The 15187-nt window shown below is 38.2% G+C and overlaps 1 protein-coding gene across 1 annotated transcript in view; it reads left to right on the forward strand.

Annotated features, from left to right (window-relative positions):
• The first annotated feature begins 2384 nt into the window (after positions 1–2384).
• TSHR (thyroid stimulating hormone receptor) overlaps positions 2385–15187 on the forward strand; it is a 43989-nt gene continuing 31186 nt past the window's right edge. Inside the window, exon 1 of the mRNA XM_070931476.1 lies at positions 2385–2560. Coding sequence (XP_070787577.1) covers positions 2385–2560 — 176 coding nt within the window. The remainder of the gene's footprint in view (positions 2561–15187) is intronic.

A 15187-nucleotide genomic window follows, 5' to 3' on the forward strand; every position in this document is an offset into this window, starting at 1 on the left:
AGGATGGTGTTTCTCAGTTTTGACAACTTTTAACTAGTGTGGACTTCAACTCCCAGAATTCCCCAGCCATTGTACTTACTGGGGAATTCTGGGAGTTGAAGTCCACATATCTTAAAATTGCCAAGGCTGAGGAACATTGACTGAAAGGGATGGAGAAGGGGGGGGGGGAAGGCTCCTTAAAGTAGAGCTCCTCAAGACTGGTGGGGCTGAGGGGTTGTTGGAGAGTTTCCATATGAAGAATTGCTAGAATCCTGAAAGATCCTGGTATAGTTGGAGCCCAGAGGGCCCAAATGGCAGCAGGTGGAAATTGAGCCTGGCAGGTGTCTTCACAATTTCATCTCCCCAAGGGCAGGAAGTTTCATCTGATAGCCGTCCGACAGTTATGCACGCACGAATGCTGCTTGCAAGTCTTAGAATAAAGAGAAAGAAAAAGGCACTTTTGACTATTCCTGGCTGTGATGTATCCGGCTGAACTTAATTTTTGATGATATATAAGATAATACTGTAAAATGCCATTTTCAGAATTTCTAGCCAAAACAGGATAGATGGTGTTAAACATTGGAGAGGAATGTTGAGATTCTCAATTGCATTTAGAAAAAATATAGTCGTCCCCCCCATAATTATTGCTAAAATTGAAATGCAAATTATATATGCATTAATAACTTTTGATGACAAAGATGTTTAAATCTTACTGTTCAATATAATACGAGTTAAATGAAATTGCTTGAGATCGCAAGCAATTCTAAATGTTCAATCATATTCTTTTTTTTAATTTTAATTTAGGATAGTGTTTCTAATTAAAATGTTCAGTTTTTAATCTCTTTTTGTTGACAACAAATGTGTTGTAATTTAATGAATAAATTAAAAACGCCGGGCAATTTTTTAAAACTGTTTTCTCCTCCCTTTTTTAGGTTATTCTAGATACAAAAATATAATAAGTTGTTTCCATATGTTGAAGTTTCATAATCTAGTATTAATTCAAAAATGATAAAACCCAATATTCTATTTATCACAAAATATATTATTTATTTATTATTTATTATGTCCATTATAAGTGAATTGGAAAGTCTACTTGAGATTTATATCTTCAATAGATTGAGCTATAATTTATATGCATTATTTTTATTTCATTGGAAAACTCTCCACATCTCTCCTCTCTTACTATTCATTCCTATATTTATTTTTATTCATTTGTTCAATTTCTATATAGAAACTTTCATATATATAATTGATGACTGACTTTCTTTCCAGAAATATTTCTGGTTTTCAGAAGTACTTAGGCTACTGTTAAGTCACTCAATAATATATTTCTTTAACTTGCAAATCAGATTTTAAATCATTTATAATTATTTATATAATTTGGAAATATATGCTTTATTTATTTATTTGTTATTCTAATGTTGCTAACAATGTTGTTAAAGTTTTTATCTGCACATATTCAAACCAGCTTAGATCTCTGTTTTACCTTTCATTAACTATTCATCCATATATCATATCATATTTCCTCAAAATGGTAGAATCCATGCAATTTTCAAATGTTCAAAATTGGTCAGATTATCAAATACTGAAAGCTTTGAATTTGAAAATAAACAATCCTTGCTTCAGTTTTGCAAAACATTTGAAAATATATTATTGCATTGTTTAATTTGCAATATATTGCAAATAATTTGTCAATCAGCTTTCTTCCTCCAAAGCAAAATATTTAATCCACTATCCCAAGTGTTCTTTATGTAGTTTCTAGTTGTTTGATATGACAAGTTTTCCATGGTTGGTGTCCTAATATAATCTCAAATCAATACAGCTGCCAACAATGTAACAGTGTAATTCTGACGTCCCCTTTTTATTCTTGAAAAAGCAAGTCTTTCGGATCAGATTTGTGGGAGATCTGCCAAAAGAGACCACACTGCTTAAAAAAGAAAATCAAGTCATAGTTAGGCTGTATGAATATTTTTTAATATAACATACAGAAGCCTTGTTCAGCATTCTGGAAGGCCTTTAGTTGATTAAAGAGGAATATGCTTCCCAGAAGCCAGTGTAGTAGAAATTTACTGTGGTATTTTGCGTGGCCCAGACTTTACTCTGGAATGTTTGGGCATATTTATTATTATTTTCATCTTATTTTAATGTTTAATTGATATGGAGACATATTGAAATTAATAAACAACAGAATGGCTTTGACGGCTAGTTGTATAACATACTGTATTTTGGTACATAGCTTTTCTTTTTTTTTCTATTTTTAGGGAAAATAGGTGGATGGGACACTTCTTTGGCGATTCCAGCTTTCTTCTGTTCACAGGAAAAGGACCTTCATTAGCCCTTCTCTTGTTTCGGGTGCAAAAGATTACGCAAGATAATGAAGCTGCTGTAGCAGTAGGAACAAGAAGATGTCGTGGCCAGCAAAGTTCCTTCAGCTGCTGCTTCTGCTGGAACTGGGCCAGAGAAGTAAAGGCACAGAAGTGTGCCCTTCATCCTTGTGTGATTGTTCTGACTGGGGACACCATAAAATAACTTGTATGGAGATCAGTTTCATCCCTACACTCCCACAGAGCACACAGACATTGTGAGTACATAGATACAATACTCAGCATAGTATGAATCCAGCCTAGTGACTGTATTAAATGAGGTTTGCTAACCCATATTTTAAGACTGCTGCAATGTTCAACAGGCTTCCGAGTTAAGCTACCTATGAATTTTAGCATATTTTTAATCAGTTGCATGTAACTGATCATGCAATAGTTGTCTTAGTGTTCCCAATCCAGATCTTGATCCCATTGGACTTTTTCCTCTGCATTTTGTTTTCTGAATGATCCATTCTCCACCATCTCAGTTTTAAAGCCAATGCAAAGTGCAGCTTGAATCCAGACAGTGAAATGTGGGAATAAGAACCTAGTACTTGTATGTATCTCCATGAATCCAGCTGCTTTCATGAGTTACAGAGAATGCTTTTGGAACTGAATCTAAGCTCTTAACCCTAATGGAAATATGAGAAAGCTTGCTGAGCTCATTGGTCCCCAATGTTCTGAGACTTTTGATTGCAATTTTAAATTAATTTTGGAAGCCACTCCCCCGGGGAGTACTGGTTTTCATAATGAGTCATCACTACCTCTAAAATCTTTATATATAAAAGCAAAAACCACTCACGCATTAATCATGAAATCTCCAGAACCGTAAAGCCTACAAACTTGAAATTTGCCATGTATGTTCCTCTTGGCTTCTAGGTACTTACTAAAAAAGGATTTATCGAAATGACCATCAGAGCATTAGCATTTCCTATATTATTATAACATGCTCTGATGCTAATTAATTAGACGTTCTACTCCCCCTCCCAACTTGAAAATAACTCTGGAGAGAATGGGATCGCATAGGACAGGCTTCTGTGGGTCAAGCCTCATGGAGAGAAGGAACTAGAAAGCCTGAGGGAGAGAAGGGGATAGGATAGGGGAGGATTCAAGCTGTAAGTGTCGATTTATCAAGCCTGATCACATAGTTTTGTAGCAAAGCACGGGGATCCAGCTAGTCGTGATATATATACGGTATATCCAGAAGGCAATGATGGTGATAGATGTAGCAGTGCCAAGTGATAGCAACATCAGGAAGGAGTATGAGAAGCTGGAGAAGCACCAGGGCAGAAGAGAGGATTTGGAAAGTGAAGGTCAAAGTGTGTGTGGTGGTCATAGGAGCACTTGGAGCTGTGACTCAGTTCTCAGTTTATGAGAAAGTGGCCCCAATAGATGCCTAGAACAACATCGAAGCTCTCTGTTCATAAAAATGCAGTACCAGGAATAGCTAAGATGCCACATAGAACCTTCAACTCCAAGGACTCTGGTAGAGAATCCAAGACTGAGGAAGATATACTGCCCCGGTTGTGATGAGAAGGGATTTTACTTAGGTTCCAGCTTGAAAAACTTGCACTAAAAACAAATTATTTTCCAAAATAATGGAAACTCAAAACTAAGAATTCAAATTCAGATAAAGTTGACCAATATCAATCTCAATCAAACTATAAATATCATTCATAAGAAATATGTATATGTTGGTAGAAGAACAGGGCTTCCAGAAGTCTGAAATCTTATAGCAATAGCACTTAGATTTATATACCGCTTCATAGTGCTTTACAGCCCCCTCTAAGTGGTTTATAGAGTCAGCTTTGTTGCCCCCAACAATCTGGGTCCTCATTTTACCGACCTCGAAAAGATGGAAGACTGAGTCAACCTTGAAACGGTGAGAATTGAACTGCCATACTGCTGGCAGTCAGCAGAAGTAGCCTGCAGTACTGCACTCTAACCACTACACCACCTCAGCTCTATCTTCCTGAAGCTCTCCTGGAAGACTTTTCCCAGCCCTGACTTCCTGCCTGGCTCCAGCTGCTTCACAATTATTCCTATCAGTAATGTTCCTGGAGGTGCCTCTTCACTTTGCTGTATGGGAGAGAGTGGACTACCATAACCTGTACTCCCCTTATGGCTAATAAAAAAAAGAAAATGGAGATAAGGTGTCAAGTTCTGTAATGAAAGCACCTGGCATAACATAAAAGCATGTGACCAGTGGTTTTAATCTTTCCTTTCGCCATTTGGAAATAAATCCACCTTGCAAGAATGAATAAAATCAAATTTCATTTTTTTAAAATATTGATTTAAAAATAAGATTTTTAAAAATACTTCCTGACTGATCATTTTAATTAGAAACCTCATTCAGGATACTGGCTTTATTTATTTATTTATTATATAATTGCCCATCCCACAAACATATATTGTGTATGACATACAATGAAAAACATATCATAAAAGTTTAAAGATGAAGAAACATTCTACAATTAAAACCCTCAATTGCATTGTACAATTAAATACACCCCTTCAAAATATATCAGCTGACAAGAGCTTTATAGAGAAAAAATAAAACTTGAACTCAGTGGAACCTCTTTACCACAAACTTAAGTATTCAAAGAAATAGGAACCTGAGAGAAGTCAGTTTCTAACATGTACACAGCAAAATAAATCAAAACGTCTAACCCAGATTCATGACTAAAATATTTACCTATTTCTACAGAAATAAACAAGGCTTTTGGAAAGAAATTTTTGTCTAAATTTCCCTTTTTCCCTGGAAATTCCAATCAGTTAATGCTGAGGCTGTGGCACTCCTTTCCTGCCTCTATCCAGCAGCTTCTGTCTCTAGCTTAAAGAAAGCAGTCTTTTTCCTTTAAAGACAGGGAGGGCGGGAGAGTGGAGGAGGACCTGTCCATGCTTATATGTTAAAAAGCCAGGTTTCACCCATGTGAACTGGCTGGTTGTGAGAATGTGAACTGTCTGAGAGTCAAGAGTCAGACTTTCTGAAAAATGGAAGCTTGGAAATTAGTTGTTTTTTTTTTTTTTTTTTGGTTTGTTTCAGTTGATTTATATGGCTGGTTCTTTCATTATGGATTTTGACTTCTTTTCAACACAACTGATTTTTTACCCTTTATGGTTATATTTAAGCATGCGTGTTTGTTTTTAAAAAGTGCTGATCTACCCCCAATTTCTGATAATAGTGATCTCAACATAGGTAAAGATTTAAGATGTTATTTCATTGTTCTGTACACTAAATCAAGAAGGGTTATAACTGTAAATATCAATCTTGGGGGAAGTTCAGCACTTTTTACCGTTACAGATAGTCCTTGACTTAGGACTACAATTGAGCCCAAAATTTCTGTTGCTAAGTGAGGCATTTGTTAGGTGAATTTTGCCCCATTTTATTACCTTTCTTGCTAAAGTTGCTAAGTGAATCATTGCAGTTGTCAAGTTGTTAAGTGAACCTGGCTTCCCCATTGACTTTGCTTGTCAGAAGGTCGCAAAAGGTGATCACATGACCCTAGGACATTTCAACCGTCATAAATATGAGTAATTTGCCAAGCATCTGAATTTTGGTCACATGACCATGGGGATGCTGCAACAGTTGTAAGTGTGAAAAACGATCATAAATCACTTTTTCAGTGCCGTTGTAACTTTGAACACTCACTAAATGCAGTATTGTAAGTAGGGGACCAGTACTTGCCTTGGTTCACCATCCCTGTGGGACAGGTTGTTGCAGGAGATCTAATCACAGAAATGCAGGTTGTAGGAGTGTTTTGTTTTTCTGTATCAATTAGAGATCACACACTTTTACTTTGCCCTCTTATGACTCTTGGCTTCACTTTGATTGTCTCCATTTATTGGAATCACTGATTCCACCTGTACTTAGCTGTCCTATTCTCTACGTCAACAGGGTAGCAGACACTAGTCATCCATGTTGGCAACCTTAGTAGTCAATTAGTAGGTGACAGATGTCAATTAGTAATAGTAAAAGCCAATTAGTAATTTACTATTGTAATTAATTGACCACTTGGTAAACTACTGATTGAGCTTAAAGGCTTTGCTTGCTAATATCTGAAAGATGAATAATAAGATAATATCCAAGACTTGATTCTAGATGAGCAAATTAATCCGGTGTAAGCTACTGATACTTGGTTGGATCAAGTAGAATAGATCTCTTTCAACTGTTTTTTGAAGTTTCAAAATTAGTCAAGGATCACAAGATAGGGAGGTGAGGTTGGAGTGATTTGCCAAAATCAACAGAACTGAAAGTTCTGTTTTATTGCTTACCCGGTTTTCTGAATTTTATTGCTGTGTAGGCAATGCAGGACAGGAATTCTGAAGTTTCACTGCTCACGCTATAGCTAAATCATATCATGTCTCAGGTTCCTGGAGTGTTCTGTGCTATGGCTTTAAGATTACTTGCCATAGTTTTCTATATATCTCTATTTATCAAAATAAATTTGATAATAATAATTTCTGTGGGACAAGTTGTTGTTAGAGACTGAATCACAGAAGGGTGGGTTATAGGAATGCTTTTCTTTTGAAGCCTGCAGTCCATTGGTGCTGGAAGATCAATATTAAAATCATCAGGATAGATACAATTTAGAGTGTTGTTGTATTCAGCAGAATCTTTAAAAGGTTTTCAAGTTGTTTTATATCTTTATGTATACTAATTCTTAAATTTTCCATGCTATATGCCACTGTAAGCATTTTTGTTTGTTTTCAATTGGATTGATACAAAGTGCTGCTGCAGATAGATAGATAGATAGATAGATAGATAGATAGATAGATAGATAGATTGATAGATTAACAGAGTTAGAAGGGACCTTGTAGGTCATCTAGTCCAACCCCCCCACCCAAGCAGGAGACCCTACACCATCTCTGACAAATGGCAATACAGTCTCCCCTTGAAAGCCTCCAGTGATGAAGCTCCCACAACCTCCAAAGGCAAGCTGTTCCACTGGTTGATAGTTCTCACAGTCAGAAAATTTCTCTTTATTTCCAGGTTGAATCTCTCCTTGATCAGTTTCATCCATTATTCCTTGTCTGGCCTTCAGGTGCCTTGGAAAATAGCTTAACCCAGTGATGGAATCCTGCCGGTTTGCACCGGTTCTCCCGAACCATATGTTAATTTTCTGAGCAGTTCAGAGAACTGGTTGCTGGAAGAAATCTTTTCCCACTTTACAGGGCTAATCTTGCAAGGAACGGAGGAAGGAAAGATTCTAGTGTGCCTGTATTTCTAGCCTAATCCATATCTTAATTGCCGCACATGCGGCGGTGCACAGTCCTCTTCCGGGTTTCTGCTGGGCATGCACACGTGATGATCAGTTGGCCTTTTTGCATACGGCAATGCCGGAAACTAGAAGAGCTGGTCTTCCATTTTCCTGTATGAGTATGCGTGCCAGCCAGCTGATTGTCATGTGTGCATGCACACCAGAAACCCGGAAGTCTAGCTGGCCGAAACCGGAAGTTCAGTACCTAAAAGCGGAAGTTCATTTTTGGGTGCACGCATGCACCCTGGGCAGCTCCTCTTCCGGGTTGCAGTCCAGATGTGTGCATGCTCCCTTTTCATCACTTGGTGCCAAAAAGGTTCACCATCACTGCCTTAGAATATCTTGTAAGGTGAGTGACACCAGCTGGTATCTTTAAGTGGTGCAAACGGATTTAATGATTGCTTTCCCTGGGAGCTTTGTCAGTTCACTGAGCACAGTGAACCAGGTGAACTGGTAGTAAAAAAAAAGGTACCGGTTCCTCCAAACTGTATTTCCAATGATCAGCTGTGCAATGGGGAAGGAAATCCTCCTTTCTAGGTAAGCTAAATCGCACGCCACAGCTGACCCCCCCTCGCTGTTCTACTTACCTTCCCAAGCCTCCTTTTGGCGCATACTTTGCACGTGCATGAGCATGCACAGCATGCTCCAAAAGGAGGCTTGGGAAGGTAAGTAGAACAGCGGGAGGGTGTCAGCTACGCAGCGCAGTTTCGCTTTGCTAGAAAGCAGGAAATCCATTTAGCGAAGCTAAATCACGCACCACAGCTGATTCCCCCCCTTGCTTCTACTTACCTTCCCAAGCCTCCTTTTGGCATGTACTGCACATGCTCACGTGCATGCAGAAAACGCATTTGGTGCACACTGCTCATCACAAGCAGCGCGTGTTTGGTAAGCACTGCACATGTGCACGCAGCACACATGCGTTGCCAGCAAACCATTAAACCAGTTCGAATTTCACCACTGAGCTACGTGATTGCTCACTGATAATAAGTGGAGCCTCCTTCTAATTTGTTAGAGTTTGCTCCCATGATAATATGGCATAGTAACATAGCACCAATTGTAGAAAGTTAGCACCCACCCCTCTCCTAGAAGAATGTAATATTTTGAGAAATATTAAAAAGGAAGAATATATTTCCCTGGATGAGAAATGTTTTCTTAGAGGGAGAAAGCAGCCTCCCCCCATCTTCCTTAATAGCCCAGTGTCAGCACTTAGGAGATAAAAAGATAGATAGCTATATTCATAGGCAAAAATTCCATGCAGGAAGGTCTGAACAAAGACAGAATGGAATTAGCCCTCACTCAAGATGTTAATTTGTTAATTGGTCACTTTAGTTGGGCATTTTGTAGCCCAAATATGCCCACCCACCTTCTGGAGAGCTTAAATGACCTCTCTACTAAAGGGTTTCACTTTATGAGCAAGAGTTGGCTGTATTTTAACTATTTTAATTCTTCAATGTGCTGCCTGCCTGATTTGTAACTCTGGGTTGCAGGTATTGCTGAGAAAAAGGAAGGTATTCAGACAGAATGGTTTAGCTTTCCATGACAGCTGTGACTCATTGATCTTCAGTGTGTATTCCCCCATTTCTAATCTAATGATTGGTATTTAGGGCAGCTTTTTGCAAGCAAAGAAGCTTTTTGTATTTTTGTACAGGTAATCCTTGACTTACAACAGTTCATTTAGTGACCTTTCAAAGTTACAATGGCACTGAAAAAAGTGACATGACTGTTTTTCATACTTATGACCGTTGCAGCATCGCCATGGTCACGAGAAGCCAGGCGAGACTAAGCGCCCCTCAATGTGAGTGACATCAAGCTGCCCATGCCCACTCAGTCACATGACCACCCAGCCACATCTACCAAGCTCCTGAATCTGACTATATTTTGACATAAAAATCAACATATAAAATTTTGTTCTCTTTTTAGGAAAGTATAAATGGTAACCATCCTGGGTTCTTGAAACCATGAAATGCTTCAGAGAATTAGAAGAAGTGATGCATTTGAACCAATTATTCCATTTGACTTTACCATGCAAAAGAAACAAACCGGAATGTTTCTTATTTTTCTAATACTTACATTCTATACATATTCAGTGGATTGATACTGTCTATTTAATAGAAAACTTGGTTCTCTTTTTATCTCCTATTTTAATGTAACATCTGATTAATATTGTGATAAAATCCTGTGAGCTGGGAACTGTGACTTTCCCTTTATCTTTTCATATGCTCAGGTGGCTCATGTATGGATGATAACATGTCAGGTCAGATGTAACAGAGAAATCCTTCTCAATTGTGATGCCCAGAAATGTCCCTTCACTTCTAGTTCTTTGTGAGGTCCCTCTATTGATTTCCCTTGTCCCCAACAACTTTGTCCCCTGCAATAAGAGCCATGGTGGCGCAGTGGTTAGAATGCAGTACTGCAGGCTACTTCTACTGACTGCCGACTGCCAGCAGTTTGGCAGTTCGATTCTCACTCAGTCTTCCATCTTTCCAGGGTCAGTAAAATGAGGACCAAGATTGTTGGGGGCAACATGCTGACTCTGTAAACTGCTTGGAAAGGGCTATAAAGCACTGCAAAGTGGTATATAAGTCTAAGTGCTATTGCTAAATGCTATTGCCATTTCAAGATTTCAATACAGGGTTCCCTCTCATAACTTACTGAGTTCTAGAAGCCCAGCCTGATCTTTCTATCAGCTCAAAGGGAAATGAAAAACCAAGAGAAATTAGATTGCATGTTTTATTGAAAGATAAGCATTATTCTTCAAATCCCTATTAAATATATTTGCATTTCTGTTTTGCAGTTCAGTTCACCAAATAACTGACATTACTATTTGCTATCTTGATCTCTTTTTACCACCCACTATACTAACCAAATACATATAATACTAATCAAACAAATATTGTTATCAGAAAGATTGTAGCACTTTTTTATCCTCTATATCTATTTCAAGCCTTTTCTTGTGAAAATTTCTCCTTAACTTGACACAATAAATTCTTGCCATGATACTATGATACATTGTATGCCATAGTACACCATGTATGCCATGATACAACTGTTTGAATAGTAACAGACTCTATACTGAATCTACCATGTTTCCCTGAAAATAAGACCCTGTCTTATATTTTTTTGAACCCTGAAATAAGTGCTTGGCCTTATTGCCATGCGCTCAAAAGCCCGATTGGGCTTATTATCAAGGGATGTCTTATTTTAGGGGAAACAGGGTAGATAGCTGTTATTTAGCAGGGATTTGAAGGATAATGCTTATCTTTCAACAAAACGTGCAACCTAATTCTCTGCATCTTCTATAGAGAAATTTCTACAAAATTTGTTGGAAATTATAGATATATCGATAATGTTCAGCCTTGCACTTCCACTCAAATGAATTCAGTGCTACATATTCCCAGTGAACATTAAAGAACTGCAATTTGTAGTGTGGGACAGGATGACATATAAGTAAACCACTTTGTTAAGCAATACTTAGCCACTATTCATGTTTGAAGCTCTGTAAGATGATTTGGTAATGTTTATGGAAGACAGAAATGTTTCAAAAGGGTGGGATATTTCATGGATTCTTCATGAATGAACATTTCTGTTCATAAATCATTTAGAAATAGAAATAAATAACTACCAAATATTTTAGTCAAATTTTCCCTGGAAAAAATGTTGCACGCTTATACAGTAAGCATACAGTAAGTAGGCCAGGCTGTTCTAGATCTCCAACTTCTAGGACTAGAAATTTCTGTAGCTGCAACAAAGAATGTTTTTTCTTCTTCTTCCTTTCTCTGTCTACTGATAGGGATATCTATAATATCTCAGAATGTTTGAGACAGGACTTTAAGTTTTATTCTGAGTTAAATTGGGTTATAAACTATAAGCAGAGATCAATGACTGCTCAATTATTTATATGCTATCATTTTAATTTATTAGTTAATACTAATAATCTTCTATTATCTATCTCTAGTTTTGGCACGGGGAAGAACTGGAATATTTGACTTAAATAACCTAATAAGACAATCCTGTTTGTAAACAGCTAGTATAAAATCCACTACAATACTAATAATTGTGAAAATTTTAAGAATAAATAGAATACACTTCTTTAAAATAATTGATTTTTAAACCTCAGCATTTTTTAAAGTAAGAGTCTGTGGGAAGAATTTGTGAAAGACAGTAAAAGCTTTTTCTCCTTATTTTACAAGTGAAAAATAAATAGGGTTTTGCCTGAAGCTCACTCTTCATTCTCTGCTAATCCTAGAGGGTTGAATATCTGTCACTGAATTCATTCCAGAAACCTGGAATATCCATAGACACTGATACTACAGAAGAAATTTCTGACAGCTGTAATATGAAGCATTGTAAACAACATTTTTAAAAGAAAAAAAACTCAATTTATAATAGATATAGGCTTGAGCTGTTATTTGAATGATTTCAAGAATGCACACGAGGGTCACATTGGCAGATGGTGAGTTTTGGTCTCACCAAAGGGACAAAGTCAGCTGGGTGACCTTTGGCCACTCACTTTCTTGCAATGAAAGTCCACTTATGAACAATCTTGAAGAAAAGAAAGAAAATTGCAGAGACTTGTGCAGGCCGTCTCTGAGAATTAGACATGACTGTACAGAAGGGAATTACTGTTTACAGTAATTAAAAATCAAAGCTGCAAAAAATGCAGATAATACTCTTCTAACATATCTGATTCCCTCTTATTATTGATTTTTCAGATTTCTATTTATTTATTAAATTTTTATACCGCCCCCTCTCCCGAAGGACTCGGGGTGGTGAACAGCCAAAATTAAAAACACACAATACAAATATTAAAATACATTAAAACAAAATTTAATTATCTTTGGCTTCTCCAATTTAAAACCCCTTGCCCATAAAATTCCCCAATTAAAAGATTTTTAACCCAGCCCAGCTTGCTGAAATAAAAAAGTCTTCAGGGCCCGGCGGAAGGTCCGGAGGTCCGGGATTAGTCGTATCCCTGGAGGTAGCTCATTCCAGAGGGTGGGTGCCCCCACAGAGAAGGATCTTCCCCGGGGGGTCGCCAGCCAACATTGCCTGACGGACGGCACCCTGAGGAGGCCCTCTCTGTGGGAACGTGTTGGCCGGTGGGAGGTTATTGGAGGCAGAAGGTGGTCTCGTAAGTAACCAGGTCCTAAGCCATGGAGCGCTTGAAGATGAGAACCAACACCTTGAAGCGCACTCGGAAGACCACTGGAAGCCAATGCAGCTCGCGCAGGAGAGGTGTCACGTGGGAGCGCCATGTCGCCCCCATAAGTACCCGCGCGGCCGCATTCTGCACCAGTTGGAGCCTCCGAGTGCTCCTCAAGGGGAGCCCCATGTAGAGAGCGTTGCAGTAGTCGAGGCGGGAAGTGACGAGGGCATGAGTGACCGTGCATAAGGAGTCCCGATCCAGAAAGGGGCGCAACTGGCATATCAGGCGAACCTGATTTCTATCACTCCCATCAGCTTTTTATGACCTGCTCTCCCTATTTGATGTATGGGGGGGGGTTGATTTGATTACGTTAATTTCAGTACTCAAAGAATGATTTCTACAAGATGTGTGTGTTAGTGTAATATGCAACAATGTGCAAAGATATATCTAATAAACTTCTTTAAATCATTACTGACAATCATTTAATACATGTCAATACTTCAGCCCTATCTTGTATAGGAGTAATCTATGATTTCTAGGAGTTGGGATGAGCTTCAAATATGTTTACAGCAACAGCTCTAGTACAGATCTCATTTTGTTTTTGCAATCATTACCTTACATAACAAAGAGAAAACAGCAGTAGGATGACTGTGGTGTGATTTAGATCAGGAGTGTCAAACTCAAGGCCCGCAGGCCGCATCTGGCCCATGATGTGGTTGGATCTGGCTCGCAGGACCCTCCTAGAAAATGTAAGGAGTCAGCCTGCATTGCTTGGTCCCAGTCTACCCAATGCGGCTTCGGCCCGGTCCACCCAGTGCAAAGAGGTAACATCAGGCCAGCGTGGCTTCAGCCAAGTCTACCCAGTGTGAAGAGGAAACATGCCAGCAGTTTGGGGAGTGGCAGCAAGCTGGCCACACACATTCAGTCAGCCACACCCAGTGAGTAGTGGCAAGCTGGCCATGCCCATCCAGTTGGCCATACCCGTCCAGCCAGTCACGCCCACCATGTCCCTCGAGGTCATCCACATCCCTGATGTGGCCCTCAATGAAATTTAGTTTGACATCCCTGATTTAGATTAAAATACTGATGGGAAAATATTTAAATTTAGGAATTTTTGCATCAATCCTCATATAAAGGAAAACTTGAGGAAGGATTGCAACAAATAGTATACCACCAAAAGTCACCCTTTCTGAAAGTTTATACTGTAATGCATAATAACACTAGACAACAAAAATTTGCTTCCTGAACACTTTTGGATTTATTTTACAAAGTTTTTTCCTGCCTATCAGGAAAATAACCTATAATTTAATCCATCATGTATTGTTTTATGGAAATCTGTTTTTGAAAGTGCTTCTTTTTTTTTTTTTAATAGACTTTATTGAGATTTTTTACAGAACAAAAAGGAAATAAATGAGAAAAACAAACAAACAAACAAACAAACAAAACAATCATTCAAACAATAACATAGAACACATAAATATAATAAACATTTTCAATTTGTATCGGATATGCAGTGTTTTAACTATTTACATAAATAATACTTGTTGATATTTTGACTCACTTTTAACCAATATTTAACACACCTTTGATCTTTCTTCCATTTTATCATGCAACCACTTGTACCACCTTTCCCACACCATATAGTATACTGACTTTTCATCATTTAATTCATAAGTTAATTTAGTCATCTCTGCACACTCGAGTATTTTCTTAATTGTAAGCTCTTCTGGTGGTTGAATTTTCTCTTTCCAAAACTGTGTGTATGCCAATCTAGCGGCTGTAATTATATGGATCATTAAATGTGTCATTTCCTTTCTATATGGCTTCTTTATTATTCCCAGGAGGAAAATCTCTGGTGTTAGTTCAATATCTTCCCCAATTATTTCGTGTAACCATCTCCTGATCTTACTCCAATATCCTTTCGCTTCCGGGCATGTCCACCACATGTGAAAGAAGGTGCCTTGGCTATGGCCGCATTTCCAACAATTAGGATGTATATTGGGATATATCTTCGCTAGTCTGGCCGGGGCTAGGTACCACCTATGAAGCATTTTGTAATGATTTTCCTTATATGCCACCGCTCTAGTCAATTTAAGATTTCTATTCCATGCCTCCTCCCATTCCCCGAAATTTATATTGCACCCTATATTTTTCTCCCATGCAATTATTTGATTCTTTGTAACATCTTCAAACTTCTCATCGCTTAACAGATAATTGTATAATTTTGCCAGAATCTTTTTATTTGTTCCCATCAGAACTTTGTCCAATCCATTTGGTCCCGGTTCTAGACCATATTGTTCTTTGTCCCTCTGATATCTGGATTTTACTTGTGAGTAGGTCCACCAATCTAAGGTTATTCCTTGCTCTCGTAAGATATCATTTGGTTTAAGCCTCCCTCCTTCGTCTAGAATATCTTTATATCTGGCCATTTTCTCCCTCTC

The sequence above is a fragment of the Pituophis catenifer genome, unplaced genomic scaffold (assembly GCF_029215685.1).
Source record: "Pituophis catenifer annectens isolate HBS135680 unplaced genomic scaffold, rPitCat1.0.hap2 SCAF_1, whole genome shotgun sequence".
In the NCBI taxonomy this organism is placed as follows: domain Eukaryota; kingdom Metazoa; phylum Chordata; class Lepidosauria; order Squamata; family Colubridae; genus Pituophis; species Pituophis catenifer.